The sequence below is a fragment of the Xiphophorus hellerii genome, chromosome 8, assembly GCF_003331165.1.
Source record: "Xiphophorus hellerii strain 12219 chromosome 8, Xiphophorus_hellerii-4.1, whole genome shotgun sequence".
Lineage (NCBI taxonomy): Eukaryota > Metazoa > Chordata > Actinopteri > Cyprinodontiformes > Poeciliidae > Xiphophorus > Xiphophorus hellerii.
Window position 1 is genome coordinate 19,767,736 of NC_045679.1, and position 18,182 is coordinate 19,785,917.

The following is an 18,182-nucleotide window of genomic DNA, read 5'->3' on the forward strand; positions in this document are numbered from 1 at the left end:
ACAAAGAATAAAAGCAATGTCACACACATAAGAGATGGTAGAAACGTGTATCTAATGAAGTGTACTTCAAGCACTTGTTTTGGCCAAATTATGATATACAGCTAGTAACAAACTCTTCTTCAGTTTGTCCAAAAATTAGAATATTGTGTGAAAAAGTATTTTTCACACCTATGTAATGCACAAAAAGTATTTTTCACACATTAATGTTGCTCGATATTGAAAAGCGCAATAGGATACTTTATTATGAAGTTGTTTTTAGCAAAAGACCATTTCAGGACAAGAAAGAAATTTAACCATAGGTAAACACGAACCTTAATCTTGTTTTACACTTACATCAATTGTATAAAACAGTGTATTTGAACTTTTCTAAAGTACCAGCTTGTCACTTTAGTCTAACAAAAGTTTGCCCTATCCCTGATTATCAGCTGTGAAATGTTGGAGAGGTCTTCTTGCATGTATAGGCTGCTTTTAATCTCTCCTAAACATCGCATTGAAATCCAGATCTGGGCTTTGACTCAGCTTAGGGCTTTTCATTATAATTCTCAGCCAATCCTTGGTGGATTTACAGGTATGTCTTCAACAATGACCTTTTGAGAGCTATCCTCCTTGAGGGTTTCTGCTACACAACTGTCATGTCCAAAATGTTATTTTTCTTATGAACTAAACATGGAGTGTCTATTATCTCTAAGCCATCATCATCAAAATAACAACAATAAAAGTGTGAAATATATCAATCTTTAAGAAATGAACCTATGTAATGCACAGGAAGCACTTTTTGATTTGAATCACATAAAGAAATTAACTTTTTGATGATATATTTTAATATACTGAGATCAACCTACACAGCAGAATCCATCCTACAAAATCTACAGTATCTGTCACATTCACCATAATAAAATTAATTCCACTTATCACTGAGCAGCAAACTATCTAGGTAATCATATATTTCAAAGTGACCAAATAAAAATGTTATTCAGATTCCTAAATTTCCCGTACACGATTAGGAGGCAGCTGGGACAAATGATCCATGACACAGTCTGGATGGTTAGTGTCGCTATGGTGACTTGCTTTTTAACAAATAGCACTGACAATATCAAGTGTCGCTATGGTTGCAGATGAAAATATGTACACTGGCTTTTCTCTCCCCTTTTTTTATGAGAAACATCAAGAACTGATTTATATCTGTCTCCATGGCAACCCCAGCATATAGAATGGACAGAAAGAGAGGCAGAGAGAAAGAGAAAGAGAGAGAGATGTATTTTTGCAATATCTGAGAGGAATGTGGAGAATACAACCCTGCAAGAATGAGGTCCAAATCTGACCTCATTGGAACTCAGGATTTCCAGTAAGTGTGAAGAGGAGCACTGGGTTGAAGTTATGACCTCAGATCTGATCATATCATCAAACTTATATTGCTAGAAAGCAAAAAATAAACAAATTAAACCCTACCCTAGTACTAAACGTTTAGCATGTAATTAAATAGATAAGAATATTTAATATAAAAGCAATGGATTCCTCCTGGATTGGCCTATTTTGTTTAAATCTACCAAGCATTCCATAATAGTTTAGTAAATGTAAGAATACATAAAAGCATACTTTGTACAAAATACATCAGACCATAGTGTTTATTTCTTTCATGCCTTGCCCTTTCTAAGCTAAAGAAACCTTTGCTTATTGCCACTCCTGCAACGCCTCCTGTGACCATCTCTGAGCTCATCTCTAAGCCAGCTGGTGGCACACTTGTCCTAAATCTCACATGGAGCTGTGATTTCACTAATACCCAATCTAAACTACCAAGTATGTTACATTTGTCATCTTTTAGATCAAATCATTTTATTTGTTTTATGCCACAAAGCTGATGTTGATTCATGTACTAACAGTAAAACCTTTGTGTGTGCATTAGGCAGATTGGAATAAAATTCTCACTGTCTGTTCACCTTAAGTCAAAATATCCCATTACGACGGTAAATACATAAAATCTAAAGCAAGGATGCATAATGTGATTTAAAACAGAAAAGCAACAATTATCTTACCCTGCCTTACTTCAAATTTACTTCTTACAGCTGATGTCATCTCCAGCCAGCTCAGTGCCCTCCTTGGCCTCCCATTAACTGGACTTCAATGTGTGTTGTTCAAGTGGAAACTGTTTACCTGGGTAAACCTTGATTCTAATAATCCCCCAAGCCTGTTTCACATCATCAAGTTGTGTTTTACATACAATTTGATTTGTATATTTTAGCAATGCTGCCAAACATAAATTCCCCCCCCCCCCCCCCCCCCCCCCCAGAGTTTTACCACTTTTTAGGGGATTTTATTTTTTTTTTCCCCAAAATTGTTGTTTACATTTTTTAAAGTCTTTATTTTGCACCAAAGACGGATTAAATGTTGCATGTCAAATTAAGATTCTCATAATAGATCAAATTGACCAAATCGCTCCTGCACGGGGATAACCGGCTTATCAGTTCCTAGATGAATTTAGTCTTAACTCCGCCCATCCCTGCTGTCTTGACAAGGGTGTGCAAAGAGACGGAGCGGGAGAAGGTCGGCAAATCGAGCCTATCCACATATTTTTCAGGGCGAGGCGACGCTAGAGGAGCGCGGTGAACGTGGTTTGGCTGCAGGTCTGTTTTTATAAAGGTTACATTTTGATAGTAGCTCGTGATTTTACCTCCTTTGCTTTTGGTCTGAATATTGGACATTTTTGGAGGACGGTAATTTAACGTGCTTGCTCTGCTGTCTTTATTTTCTTGTCGTGCATGTTGGCCAGTCTTAACGTGGACACTAGCTGGCGCCTCGTAAAACGCACAGACCCACTAGCTGGCTAACTAGCTGCTAGCATGGAAAGTAATGTCAACACTGCTACAGGCTTTGTAAAATCCGGGGGGAAAATACGTTTCTCGTTCAAATGACACCCTCCCAATCTACAGTTATAGTTTTTATCAACATTAAAATCCTATTCATAGAGAGTTATGCACACAAACTGCAAAATTGTTGCAGGCACTTTCCTTTCTCTGGACAGGACCTGTGCAAACATGACCGGGGCTGCTCTATAAAGCCAAGGGTAGCATAACGTCCTAGCTGTGTTTATGCAGGCCTCTGCTTAGGAGTGATGCTTCTGCAAAAATGTATAGTCCTCAGTTGTGGGAAGAGCACGTAGGAGGGTAGTATGTGTATGCTGGAAACACTCAGTCTCTTTAAGGCTAAAGTCCATGTTCTTCCTCCTGGATTATTGTGTTTTATTATAAACCAGCAGGCATGTTTAATATGTGACAGTAGGAAAACACGTAAGGTGTAATTAAGCTCGCAGATAAAGGCATACTGTTGTGCTTACTGGGCTAATTTTATTAATGGAGAATGTGCTTATGCTATTCTTTATAAAGCATTTTATTTTCTCCAAAGTAACTAAACTACAAAAATAGAGAGGCTTTTCCTGATCAATACAGATTTTTTCCAATTTTCTTTAAAGTATCAGCTGCAAATTCAATTTTGGCTTAATCAAACTTTTTTCTGAGGACAAACGTGACACATGTTTGTCCTATAGAAATATTTTTTCTACTTGAATCAAATATAAAAACTATTTTTATGAAATAAAAAAAATGCATCAATAAATGTTCTGTTGGTTGACAAAATCTTTTGAATACTATTGAAAAAAGGAAGCACATTTTTCAGGATTTGACTTGCTGATCACCAAAACCGATGAAGGGAAATTTCTTTGACCATTTTAATAATCTGAAAAAGAAACATGAAACTACAGCATTCATCATGTAGTGTTTGAGCAACAATCTAACCACTAGATTTCCTTTTTTTTTTGCTTCAATCATGTGCACAGTTTAGTTAACAAGCATACATTATTCCACTGCCCTAAGCTTATTCTTACTGTTTAGCAGATCCAGGAAGAACCAGTTTGCTTTTCACTGCAGACTCATGACAATGGAAATGAAGGGCGAACAGCAGGACGAAGATATTTCATTCAGCAACACTGACACTAATGGTGAGGTCTTACATATCTTCATTTTACACGTTATTATTGCGCATTAGAACTGCCCAAAATAATATCGTCATTGAGAAGTATCCAGACCCCACCCGGTTTTAAAGCCAGCAATGAATTTTTAGATTTCCGTCAGCCAGTTGATTTGCTGAAGACTAAAATTATAATCATGAGAAAAGAACATTTCTGGCCAGGATAACTTGCCATGTGGTCATGTCAGATGGTTGAGAGATCCTCTTGTCCAGGAAACTGCTGTTCTGTGGGCCCAGAGCAGATCTGCCCATGTTTTAATTCAGAAAGGGTACATGTTGGTTCTGGATGTAGACCAAGTTGCATTTGGCTACTGAAGTGTACTTGGTGTTGGTGGAATATGCTGTAGACTTTGCTCATTCGAGGATTATTTTGCTAATATTAATTTGGTTTATTATAGCGCTTCCACAGTGAATCAGGAGAACATTCTAACTTATGATTCTTCCAAATGAAATATTAAAAAGTAAACTAAAAAAAAAAGCTCATCTTTTATTTCTGTAAGTGCATAATTTAGGAGGTTGCTGCATGCTTTGGGTTTGACCTTGTCTTCTGTCTCAGGTAAACGTCCTGCTGAGGACATGGACGAGGAGCAGGCCTTCAAACGTTCACGCAACATTGATGAGATGGTGGAGCTGCGTGTTCTGCTTCAGAGCAAAGTAATCAGAGATCATATCATGAGCCCCTGCTATTTGCTGGGCCACATAGCGATTTATTCATTTTTATTTATTTATTTTTTTCTCTCCCTCGGTGATCAAAGTATTTTGCTTTGCTTCACAGAATGCGGGAGCCGTCATTGGAAAGGGTGGCAAGAACATAAAAGCTCTTCGCACAGACGTGAGTAAATAGATAAAAAATGTCTTCATGTATATTTGCACTCAGAAAACTTTAGCTTTCTTATTCTTCCTTTAGTGCTGATTCTACACAAGTCTTATTCAGCCTGTAGAAAAATATTGTCACATTTAGTAGCATTTTTTTGTCACAAAATTTGATGTATTTTACTTGGATTTTATGTGACTGACCTGAACAAATATGGAGTGGAAAGAAATTCTGAATAATAAAAAAAAATCAATATTAATCAGAAAAATCAGGAGTGCATTTGTGTTTAGCCTCCTTCACTTTGTTGAAAAAGAAAATCCAGTTTAGTTGAAAAGACAGAAATGCTCTAGTCAGAAAGAACCACAAATTAAAATTTAACCTACATAGAAATTCTAATTCTTGATAAATGCATAAAAAATTGTGGATGTGACAAAATATAAACAATTCCCAGGTGTGACTGGGGTATTTTATTTATTCTTGAGTTTTATATGTTGAAGAATGATTGAAAGTTAGTAGTTAGTACATTCTAGCATCTGGGCTACTATAAAAGCAGCTAAAAATTTGTTTGTTGGCTTTGATCATCTGTCATCAAGAATCACTGCACAGTTCTACAAAAAAGCATCACTGAGACCAGAGGGTAGAGGTCGACCGATACGAGATTTTCTATTACCGATACCAATTTTAAAGTGTCGATTGCAGATTTTTGAGACGGTTTATTTTGTTTTGTGACGTAGATTATTTGTGATTCTTCCCCCTTTTAAAATTTTTTTTTAAACATTTGATCAAAAATTTGCCATTTTCTTTCACATGTAATCGGTTTAGTAGTGGGATGACGTAAGAGCCTTAAGTTGGTAGCTTTTTTTCCCCTACTGTAATACAATTCATATAGGAAAGGAGAAGTTTAAAGGTGCCCACAGATTACTGTTTTATTAATTTGCTTAAAACATAACTTGTATGATTCAAGTTGAGGACCCAAAATAAATGTGCTGAATTTTTCAAGTTTAGTTAAAGGAAAAAAACAAAAACTATACATCTTCCTCTGTTACTTTCCCCCCCCTTTAAAACAACTCTTAAAGCATTTTTAGCTCAAATTTCCTCTACATAAACATTAAGGAAAACATCAGAGGAAATAGCATTGATTAGGACTTGCATAATGTGATTGAATGAAACTCAATGCGCAAAGCACAATTCTTGTATTTAGTCAAATTTGTCAGTAACTGAAACATAGTCTCCCCTGCTCTCATCCAAACTACAATCTGCATTTATGGCATCCGTTGTCAGCAACATCTTCAGTCCATACTAATAAGCTTTTTAACAATAGGTTTTCCACCTTCATAAATAACAGTGGTGCAGTGGACAGAGCACTAGAGTTTGTACAAACACATTATACCTAACAGTAGTGTGTTTGGTACCAAGTTAACAGTGTTACAACACAGGAAGACACGTTCTACTTTGTTTAATTTTTCCATACCCAAAGCTGTGAACAAGTTCTGCTGTCATTCCACCAGTGATGCGCACATGCAGGCAATAATTACACATACAAAACAGACGCATCAGTTTACAGTTGAAAGAGGAAGTTTACATCCACCTAATAAAGACACACTTTGTTTTTCTCACTGTCTGAAGTTAAATCAGTCAAAACTTCTCTGTTTTTAGTTAGTTATTACTAAAACTTCATATTTGCTAAATGCCCCAATAATATAAGAAGGAATATGCCTCTCTCATACACACCTTTCCAAATCTGCCCACAACTTCTCCATAGGATTGAGATCAGGGCAAAACATTGACTTTGTCTTTAAGCAACATTGTAACCACTTTGTATAATCCGGGTCATTTTCCATTTACAAGACCCATTTGCGGCTGGAGTTTAACTTCCTGCCCAATTGTTTTAGATATTAAGAGAAGTTCGGTTGTAGCTTTGATTTAAGTTCAGACAGTGAGGGTAAAAAAAGTTGTATGTCTTTTTTTTTTGTTTTTATTCTGTGTACGTAAACTTCCAGTTTCAACAGTATGCAAACAGAGGCCATGAACTCTGTCAACTTGCTAATTTGCACAGAAGCAACTGTGCGGCAGCCGCTCCACCTGACATTAAACCAGTAAGATTTTGCATGGGCCGTTCACAACACGTTAAAGCAAAGTTTTGATTTAGTGACACTCGTTTCTTTAGCTTAAAAAATGGTTATGAAAGACATAACCTTTCAGTATGAAGGTTTATAGTGATTTAACTTTGAGACCAAATGCCGGTGAGTAGCTACTGTTGGCTAAAACTACAGTTTACAATCTGAATGCTTTGCCATGAATCCAAAGGTTATACATACAGTTTCCCCTAAAAACATATTCTGTTTAACTAAATAAATATAGATATAAATATACTCAGCACACAGATTAATAATCATTGTCATGTGTAACTGCAGCTCTTTGACTGAGGGACTCTCTGCACATTACCTTATCAACTATGTGGAAACAAGGCACAGATTTGTGCTTTGTTTGAAGATTTGCCTGTTTAAAAAAACAAAACAAAAAACAAAGTCTGCGCCATCAAGACTGATGAAGATACTTTTAAAAATTGGAAAGTTTTGGCCAATTGATCGGTAGGCCGATAATATCGGTCAACCTCTACCAGAGAGTCACTGCTAAACTGCTCTGCTTGAGTTTCCTCCCCCCCATTAATTAAAGCTACAGTAATTCTAGATATTGCTCACATTGGTATTTTTTTTTTAAACTGGGAATTTCTAACAGCCCTATTGGAACATCTTTTTTTTTTTTTCTCTCTGCGTTGTTGACTTGACCAATGTGCTCCTTCATATTGCCTGTTAAAACTTATCTCTGTCCTGGTCACACTTCCTGTTCTCCTTCACTCTCACAGTTTCTCTCATCACGTTTTGGGACAAAGTGTGGCGTGTATTCAATTAAAACTGTATTCCTTCTCCCCCTCTTCCCTTCTCCTTTTACTTGTTTTTGTTCTTACTTTTGGCCACCTTCCTCCGTTGCCCATGTACCGGATCGACATGCCCCTCCTGCGTTGCCCACCTTGACGTTGGCCCAACCTCCGCCCGCCCCCGAACGAAACCCGACCGCTCGGCCATCTGACACTCCCGGTCGGCCCTGCCCATAAACTGTGCCCCTCCTTATTCGGGCACCTAACTTGACATGATGTGATTGAATGCCCCTGCCCAATGCCAACCTCCTCCACCACAACCACCATCACCACCACCACCACCACCTCCTCCTCGGTCCATGCAGTACAATGCCAGTGTATCAGTCCCAGACAGCAGTGGCCCAGAGCGGTATGTCCCACCAGTTATTGCCTCACTGCCTGATTAGAACAGTGAAACACTTGTCTTTGATAGCCTGCCTTCTGTTTCCATTTGAACATTTTTATATACATGACACTTTACAACCCCCCCTTCCCTTCCCCTTCACCAAACACCCCCTCCTTTCTTTATAAGACATGTATTGTTCCTTGAATTTTTTTGTCCATTTTTAAGCATTTCCTATTAAGTTGGACTCTCTGTCATTACAGTTAATCAATCATGCGGAAATTGTCTGACAGCCCACTACAAAGTAGTTGGTGTTTTATACTCAGCGACACTAAAGTTGGATGGTTTATTTGTTGCTCTGAGAAAATTTGTGAAAAGCAGGCATCTTTTTAATCCCCCCCCCCCCCCCCCCCCCCCCCCCCCCCTCGCTCTGTCTTCTGTGACCCACCTCTGGTCCCTTCCCCTTGCCTCCAACCTCCCACTCTCCTCTGCCCTCACTCTCCCACACTGTTTCCACCATTACCGTCCCATGATCTCTGAGAGAGAGAAGAGAAAGAGAGCTTGCTTTCCTGTGGAGGTGCCGCCCTTTCACTTTGTCACTTCATTGATGTCTCTTGATTCCATTTTGCTGCATCCCCCCCCCCCTCTGTTGAATTTCTTAGGTTACATCAGATCAGATCTGCCTATCAAACCTGTCACCTGTCACATCACCCTTCCCCTCTCCAACCTGCTCTTCCTCTGTGCCACAAAGCACTTGGTAACCCCTCCCCAACCCCTCTGCTGTTTTAATGTTTTCTACTGCCCACCTCGTCTGCTCTCACCTCGGCGCCTTAGCTCTCTTCCCCTCACCTTCCCTCTCCCCCCTTTCCCAACCTCGTGGTCACAATGAGACGGTGAGCTGGTGGTGCAGCTGTAATGGCAAGCTGTTTTCAAATGACTTTCTCTTTCCCCAACTTCCTGGTGGTGGGATGGTTATAGAAGAAGTTTCTCGCTCTTACACCACTTACCCAAAATCTGTGTGGCCACTTTCACGTGTTTTTTTTTTTGTTTTTTTTTTTTCCTGAGACGCTCTGGAACCCCCTGTCCTCGTAAAGCTTCTCTTACTTTTGAAATTAGTAAGGGAGTCAGTGCATGTCTACTGCTGTCAGTGTAGAGTTGGGGAAAATTAAGCACTCGTTTAAAGCGACTTATTAGATTGTTCAGGACTGTCTGCTGGGCTGTATCTTATGTCAGGTTTATTCCTCCGTTTTTCGGTGTTTGTTTTTGTAATTCATTTATTCCTGTTTGCCGAATTGGTTTCTGACAGGATCCTGAGTGTAAGTGCCAGTATCGACACCATTGGAGAGATTCTACTGAAAATCATACCAACACTAGAGGAGGTAAGATGTTATGTCAGCGTTGTGTGTAAGTAAACAGTGGTGTCGTTTTAGCTTCCAGAGGTTAACCCAATGTCTTTATTAAATAAATAATAGTCTGACATTAATGATTTTAAGCTAAATATATATTCAAATAAATGAATATAAATTTGGAAAAATTGTAATGTAGTAAAGCAATAATTTGCATCAAATGTTAACTTTTTTATGCATTTCAAAAATATATATTTTTCCACAACTGCTACACTAATATCTAAGCAAAGAACTTTGTTTTTGTTCTTATGTTTTTCTAGTACCAACATTACAGTGGGATTGATTTTGACTGTGAGCTTCGCCTGCTGATCCATCAGAGCTTGGCTGGTGGGATAATTGGAGTGAAAGGTGCTAAGATAAAGGAGCTGAGAGAGGTAGGACACAGCCCAGATTAACCATTTAATCCTCTGCACTAACAGCCGAGCAGTAAAAACAAAAAAAGACAACTCTTTAACTTTGGAAATGTGTTTGCCCTTTGTTTCGCACATTGGTCCTCCTACAAACTCATCTTAAAAGACGTTTTGTTTGCTACTGCTCAGACAAGTTCTAGTGCATTTCTGCATTTCATTAGGAAAGGTTTTTTTGGACTGTGTGGAGTCAGAATATGAATGTGAGAAACTAAGGGGGAAAAAAATACTTTGTGTGTACTAGAACACCCAGACCACCATCAAGTTGTTCCAAGAGTGCTGTCCACACTCTACCGACAGGGTCGTCTTAGTGGGAGGAAAACCAGAACGTGTGGTTGAATGCATAAAAGTGATCCTGGAGCTAGTATCAGAGGTAAATCTACGCTATCAATTGCTATTAATACGCTAAAAATAATTAATACCGACACATCTTGACTTATAGAACATTACATTTATTTTGAATGCGATGTACTCCAACGTTGATGAATAATTTTCCCGTAATTTTTCTTCAATTTGCAGGCACCGATTAAAGGCCGTACTCAGCCTTACGACCCTAACTTCTATGATGAGACGTATGACTACGGTGGCTTCACCATGTTGTTTGAGGATAGGGGCCGACGACCCATGGGTGGATTTCCCATCCGCGTACGCGGCGGTTTTGAGCGCTTGCCTCCTTTACGTGGCAGCAGACCTCTGCCTCCCTCCAGAAGGGACTATGACGACATGAGCCCTCGCCGGGGTCCTCCACCGCCGCTTAGCAGGGGCATACGAGGGGGCAGCCGAGCGCGTAACCTGCCTCTCCCGCCACCCCCGCCGCCAAGAGGAGGGTGAGAATTGGGCAGATTTTATGCTTTCAATCCTAATTTGTTAGGTTTTAAATTGTTTTGGATGAATTTGCTAACTTTACTTGACTGGTTTTGGCAGTTTTTACTGTAGATGATTAATTTGTACATCAAAAGTTTGTTTTGAAAATTTAAAGACTACTATTTAGTAACCAGCAACATAAAATAACACTGAGGCTTTAAAAGCACATCTAACAGTGGAGTTGTTCAGTCTTTATAAATTATTTTACATCTCTACCTCACATCCATCTGTTTTTTTTCTTATATTATTTGCAGAGGAGACAGGTTTTCACATGGCAGCTATCATGGCAGCATGGATGACAGACCAAGGTGAGAAAGACCAAGGTTAAGCTTTAAATTTATTTCTAGAGCTTAACAGAATTTAGAAAAGAGCACATCTGTGGTTTAAAAGTACCTGTTTTTTTTTCTCCAATAAATCAACCAGTGTCACTGCTTGCTTGGAACCAAATCTTTTTATTTCCAGTAACTGTTTCAACATCTCCTGCTACTTACTGAAATTCAGTTGTAGTTGCTGTTTTCGACTGAATTTATGAATGCCGTTTGTGGCTTTATTGATGACGGTATCAGATGTTTGAGTATGCCCTGCTGGTGTTTGCAAATCATTCTTGAAATGTTGTGTATATTTAGAAATGTCAGTTGGGAATCAGATATATTTGCTCAGATTTGTAATGTTTGGAAACGCTGACTCGTTTTAGCGAGCATTTGTTACACTTTTTATAGTATTTCAAATAAAAATCCCCTTAGAGGTTTGTGTTCATTCATTCATTGTGAGTTCATCCATCCATCCATGCACCATCAGTCCATACAGTCATTCTGTAGAGAGGTCTGACTGCTGTGTAAATATCAAAAATTCAATGTGAACTTTGAGATTGAATAATTTCCCCAAAAATTGTAAACCTGGCCATTTGTAGTGGGTGCAATGTCCCCATGCACTGCGATGCTCTACAGATATTCAGAAACAGAGCGAGGATCAGACATTTAATGTGCAAAAACCAACCAGTTAACAGTCTGTTGTCTTTGTAAAAGACCATTTAGAAGGATATAAAGCACACAGTCTTGGTCTGGAGCACCTTGGTGGAAAACCCCTGTTGGGTCAAACTGTATTAACAACTTTGTTTTTTTCCTGTTTTGTAGTGAAAGAAGAGGCAGAGACCGCTATGACAGCATGGTGAGTGTAATCAGCTGCAGCTTCAGGGCTCACTTGCTTTTTTGTTTCCTCAAAAGACTTTGTGGTCTCTGCCTGTGAGTTGTGTTTTCAGATGATGATTGCATTTCCTTTTCTGAGTGTAGTTCAGCACACTGGCTCTGATATGGCTGCTTTTTTTCCCCCTCCACATTGGATGCACACTCATGTAGACCTGTTGTTGCCTGGCAACAGTTGTCTCCGTGGTTACCACTGAGTAACTGAGTATGCAGTCCAGAGATCCACCAGGCGAGCAATTGAACCAGAGCAGTTCTTGAAGTGGTTCCCCGCAGGTTTTAGCTGCAAGCAAAAGAGGGCAGACGAATACTTTGACCATAAAAAGGGAGAACTCTTGAGATTTAAATATTATTTAAAAACGGCAGACTTGCTTCTAGTTGTCTCAGCATTAATACGGATTCTAGGATTTGGATTACAATACAAGTTAGGTTAGTGCTGGCTGCTTGTTAATCTGTCTTTGTCTTTGAAACACAAATCAGTGTCAAATTGGTCAAGTTTATGTCCTAATGTGAGTAAACAAATTTGTGTGCATTACTGTCTATGCATTTATTAGCCTCCCAGACATACACTGGTCAGATAGGACAACTTTTAAAAGTTCTCGTATCTCTTTTTAAGTTCTCTTATCTCTTATATCTATTTTATTTGTTTCTTGACTGTCTTGAACTCAAAGTAGCTTTTATTAAACATGCTTGATTCCAGCTGTGCGTTTGCGAAGTATTGCCTAGTGTCTTCAGATATGTAACATTGACTTTGTACAATAAAGAGAGGTAAAAAAAAATGACATAACCCTAGTGAGACATCAAAGAGTTTGGCTACAGCCATATTAATTGGTAATATAATGCATATGTGTATTTAGTTTATAATTTGTGTTATTACTGAAAGCTTAACATGTATTTTGATTCCTTATTAATGTTTGTAAATTTCATCTCTTTCCCTCCTCTCATGTGATCCTGAAATGCAGAGTGGAGGTGGTTACGGTAAGTTTTGATATTCATCGTAATCCTGCAGTTTTATTTATCTAATCAGTGGTAATTATTACCTTTTTACACACTTTGGCCTTGAAATGGCTAGAGAGCGTTTGTTTTTTGGCTCTACAAGTTTACACACTTTGAAGTACCAAGATGTTTTTTGTTCAACAGAGCATGTGCAAACATTTCAGTGACAATCTTAAGATCTTCTGGACTTAAAGTTGAGTTTAATTTTTTTATTTTTTTTATTTTATCACACATATATTAAGCTCAAACATTCATACCCCTGGAAGATTTAAAATATTTGTCATTAAACAAGACAGGGTTTTAAAAAATTATAAATGTAAAAGCTAAATGGGTTTGTGTAGAAATTATATTCTTGTTTCATCCCAGTATAAATCTTTTACTTAAGTGTTGAAATATTTTCTAAAAATTATTTTAGAGTCAGTGTTTTAGTTTACTACAAAAGTAAAATGAGTTTACTAAAGCTAAAATTACCACTGATGGCTAAATTATGGTTTATACCAAGCTCAATCTGAAATAAGACTGGCTGATTGAAGATGATACCCAAATAAAGACTCACTAAAAAATAAAATGTTATTTCATTGTTCCACCTGAATTCAACATGTTCCTGTTGGGGAAACCAGTGGGATTTGTTTATCAATGTTTATTTCCCCATCTCATGTTAATAAATCATGATTGTACATGATATAAGTTTTAAAGGCCTGGCAGCCATCTTGGTAATTTAATTCTGAGTTGCTCGAAGGCCTTCCAACTTTCCAATTTGTAATACTGATTTCTGGGGTCCTTCCTGTGTTGTTTCTGACTAAGAACTTGGGGGGGAAACAACTTCCAAACTCCTTCAACTTTATCAACTTGCAGATTATTACCGTCTTCAAACATAACTCAAATGCAAAGACACCAAAGTCAACCTAAAGGAGGAATAACAGAAGAGAGTGGGAGTTACTAGACTGAAGGGTCGAATGTTGTTTTTTTTTTCAGATGCATGTTGTATATGTCTGTTTCAAATATTTTGTTTAAATGTCATTTTGAAAAACTGAAATTTTCTCAAGGATCATGCAGCAGAGTACGGGAATCCTCATGTTTTCCTTCCTTTATGTTAAATTTTTTTTAGCTTTAAGTTCAGCTCCTGAAAAATTTCTACTTTAGAAACAGCACCCAGTACTTAGTGCTGATGACTGAAATTAGTTTCTGTTGTCCATATCTATTTCTTTATAAATTAAGCTTCTGTGGAACGGATTGAGTAAGAAACAAGTTTTACCTGTTGATGTTGTTTTTACACTTTCACTATTTCCTCTTGAGTGGCATTTAGATTTTTAAACATGGCACAGCTAATTGATTCCCAAGAACTGGTTTGGGAAGTAGTTTAAATGAAGAGAAAAAACAGCATTGAATTAAAAAAAACAAGTGCTAATTCTGTATTGCTGTGAAAACCCTTCTGGCTGCCTCATTAGTCACTTATTCTTGTAGTAGTAGAAATTTTAGTTGCAAAAAATTCTTTTTTTTAGTTGAGCAATATCTTTAAATGTTTATTTACCATTGATATAGTGAAAGTGTGAATTAGTTAACCCAGTAGATTAAAAAAAAAAGACAATTGGTATTAATTTACACAGCACAATTTCAACTGTTATTTTTCTATTTACTATGAAAGGACAAACTTGGACCAACAAAGCTTAGTATTTCTTTAGAGATACATCACCATCGCTGGCGTTTTGACCATTCAGGCAGTACTGCTCAGTTGCTGTCGCATGATGCATTTCCTTTCCTCTTCCTGTGGTGCATTTTCATTTTCCACTTTCTGTTTTTCCTTTTTTTAATGTTCTTTTTCAAAGACAACAATTCTTCTTGGGAGCGCTTTCCATCTGGTGAGTTGGGATAGATCGGTACTGTCCCAGAGTCTTGTTTCCTAACCTAAAGGGATTGCTTGTTCTGGATCGCAAGCCCCAGTTAAAGAAAGATTTCCTACAAAGGTCCTTTCCTCTCTCTGTAGGCGGCAGAGGATCGTACAGTGACATCGGAGGCCCAGTCATCACGACGCAAGTCACCATCCCAAAAGATGTAAGTAGAACATGATTAGTGCAGTACCCTACGAGACAAATTAAATGCTTTTGGCGCTCCTAAACCTGTTTTCCTTTTTGCCGGCGTGCAGCTGGCGGGCTCCATCATCGGGAAGGGCGGCCAGAGAATCAAGCAGATCCGCCACGAGTCTGGGGCATCCATCAAGATTGATGAACCACTAGAGGGCTCTGAGGACCGCATCATCACCATCACAGGGACACAGGACCAGATCCAGAACGCCCAGTACTTACTGCAGAACAGGCATGTGACTTCAAGCAAAACAACATCCTCTCACTGCAGCTGAGACACTTCTTATGCTGTTCATGTAGAACCAGTAGAATAAAAAGTTATTGGTTTAATGTAGTAGTTTGCGATTTATAGTAAAAGATTGTATTTTTTGGATAATTGGTATCTTTTTTAAATTCATAAAATTACTTATTGGTTCAAACTAGTTAACCTTAAGGAAGATATTTACTAATATACAGTATTCTGGTCTCTAGGCTAATTTGGGGCATGAACTATACAAAATCTTATCATTTGAGTCAGTAATTAGATTACTTGGTAGTACGTGTGTGTGTGTGTTTACTTCCTTTCCTCCTCATCGCTCCACGATTGAGCAGGTCTGAGTTGGCGTGTCAGTTCCAGCAGACAGGATTTATTTCCAGCCTTGACCTTGGTATTCTTATTACAACTTGAGCTCCACGTGAAGGATGTCTTGCTGTTTTCAGCATCCAGTATTTACAGCTGCCCAACCCGACTTGGGTCGTGCTGCTGCTCTTATAAATATTTTTCTGTGTTTTTAATATATATATATTTTTTTTATTTTCTCCGTTTCAGTGTGAGGCAGTACTCCGGTCGGTTCTTCTAGAGGGAAGCGGAAGAGAGGGTGAAGCCATGCTGCCATACTGTTTGCTCATTCTATTCAGAGCCAACATTCCTCTGCTTTGGGTAGATGTGTCCCTTCCCTTTAACTGTCTCCAGCTACACCACCGCTGTGTACACCAGGTTTTATTTGGAGGCCTGAAAAATCCATAATTCAGTGCTGGTATCTTATTTTTCTTTTTCTTTTTATCTACTGGTGTGTAACCCATCTGTGTGATTAGGTTTGGTGTTGTGAACCGGCCCTAGGCCTTATCTTCCGCATTTCAGTACAGCAAGCAGAATGTACTTTTTTTTTCCTGTTCTTGTTTGAAAGATATTTTTATGATTTCCTTTGAATTTTAAGACCACTTTCCTAGCAAAGATGACTGGTTTTTGAATGGTTGAGAAACTGTTGGAGTAAAGTTAAATAACTGATTAACTTACATTTTCCATCACTTGTCTCCATATGTAAAAAGTGTTTTTTTTTTAGATGGTGTTTGAGGGGCTTGGGGAGAGTATTTATTTTGGAGCAGCGGAAATCAATAGTATTCTCAATTTCACAGAGAGCAAAACTTCGGTTTTACATTTTATGCTTTTAATGGGTACTGAGGAGAAACTGGTTAGGAGTGTATGGGGCCTTTGTTCTGTATAAGCATGGATGTGTTGTTCGGAGTCAGTCTTTGGGTTGATAAGCAATGTGGGCTTAAAAATTTTAAACCCCAGACAGCTCACTCCTACACCCCACCGCACACACTAGGCATGGGCCTGTATGATGACCTTGTGTGAAAATGTCACAATGAATATATCTACACAAAAAAAAATTAAAATAATATATGTGATTTGATCTGCCTTTATTAAAAACAAAAAAAGCATTTTTTTCAGCTTTTGCTAAAATAGTATGCAGGGCATCATCACATTTTTATAAACATTGGCTAAATATTTTTAAAAATTCTTCCATATTTTGTAAGGGCAACATGCCTTACAAAAATAAGCCTTTTTTCTGCCAGCTCATCGGCAGTGTGCAACAAGTAGTAGAGAAGAGGCAGGAAGAAATTCAGACATTCAACCACAGGAACAGTGAAATTTCCTATGTAGATCTACCACAAAAACAGACCAATCAAGCAAATGTAAAGACTATTTGATTGGTCTGTTGTTGGGAGGGTTTACACTGTTGACGCCTTAATTTTTTGTTTTTAGCAGAGCAGCCTAGTCCAATGCTTTTTGGTAATGACACCTTTTTCAAACATGTCTTCTGTCTGAAGGTGTAATAAATGTGAAAGACTGTTAAGGCAAAAGAAAAATTGTAAGAAAATCTACTTTTATTTGAAAGATGATTGTACGGTTTGTATATATCTATATATATGTATTTGCTTAAAACCTGTAATTTTAAGGACTTTTGGTTCTGCCCAAACTGTGTGATGTTTTCTTGGAAGAAAAAAGTGCCAAAAACAGACTTACAGGTTTTCTTCTTTGCCACGTGGCCCTTTTGTGCCAAACTTAACAAAAATAAACATTCTCTAAAGTCATATTAAAGCTATTGAAAACACAGCATTTTAAAAATATAAGATGATATAATAAAAATGTCAGAACAAAACTGCAGAAAAGAGTTATAAATACAAAGTGTGCCTGTGTGGCCATTTTGTTCCTGCACTTTTGGTCGTTGTGTTTCATGACTTTCTGTAATATACAAAAAGCTACAAACAAACTAAATGATGCTTATGTGCGTGGGTATGAGACAGGTTAAAAGGAATGTAAAGGTGCACAATTGGTGAAGGGACAAATGAATCTAGTTATTTACAAATGTATTTCTAATTAAATCTTTCCTACGTGTTTTCTGATTACGGAATTATATTTTGAATCTTTTACTGTAAAAAAAAAAAAAATTACACAATCAACTTTTTCATCAATATTGGGTTTTCTGTCACTAGAAAGGATGAATTTGCTGTTGTGTAGCCTCAGTCTCAGATCTGTTCACTCGTGTACTTTTGTTTTTCATTTTTGGACTTTTTTTTTTTTTTTTCCTCTTTGAAAGCATCCCTGAAGATGCAGTTCTGTGTGAGGCGGATGCAGCTTTGCGAGTCCACAAGTGATGAATTCTGTATTTGCTCTCAGATATTTGTAGTAACTCCAAGTGTTTAGTAAATAAAGTCTGTGTCACAGCTCTGAGTTGGTGTGCGTGTGTTTGTTTTTGTTTGTTTCTTTAGGGGAGTACGGTATATGTAAGGAGATAAATTATGATAAAAGGTGAAGCGTCTGCCTGTTGCTCTGTTAAGTGCATCCGTTGCTATCTGGCTAGCACCGGA

At 37.9% G+C, this 18,182-nt stretch overlaps 1 protein-coding gene across 4 annotated transcripts; it reads left to right on the forward strand.

The window, feature by feature from the left end:
- The first annotated feature begins 2,501 nt into the window (after window positions 1-2,501).
- hnrpkl (heterogeneous nuclear ribonucleoprotein K, like) lies at window positions 2,502-18,045 on the forward strand. Of its 4 annotated transcripts, XM_032569367.1 has the most exons (16): window positions 2,502-2,621; window positions 3,888-3,991; window positions 4,577-4,674; window positions 4,796-4,852; window positions 8,078-8,121; window positions 9,401-9,473; window positions 9,761-9,874; window positions 10,152-10,280; window positions 10,427-10,734; window positions 11,026-11,079; window positions 11,905-11,938; window positions 12,933-12,948; window positions 14,793-14,825; window positions 14,951-15,018; window positions 15,110-15,279; window positions 15,856-18,045. In XM_032569367.1, the coding sequence occupies exons 2-16, from the start codon at window positions 3,925-3,927 to the stop codon at window positions 15,884-15,886; spliced, it is 1,296 nt and encodes a 431-aa protein (XP_032425258.1). In that variant the 5' UTR covers window positions 2,502-2,621; window positions 3,888-3,924; the 3' UTR covers window positions 15,887-18,045. The 4 variants fall into 4 exon arrangements, with proteins under 4 accessions (XP_032425258.1, XP_032425260.1, XP_032425257.1 ...); XM_032569369.1 differs by lacking the exon at window positions 14,793-14,825; XM_032569366.1 differs by lacking the exon at window positions 15,856-18,045 and having other exon boundaries at window positions 3,885-3,991; window positions 15,110-15,838.
- Window positions 18,046-18,182: the final 137 nt, after the last annotated feature.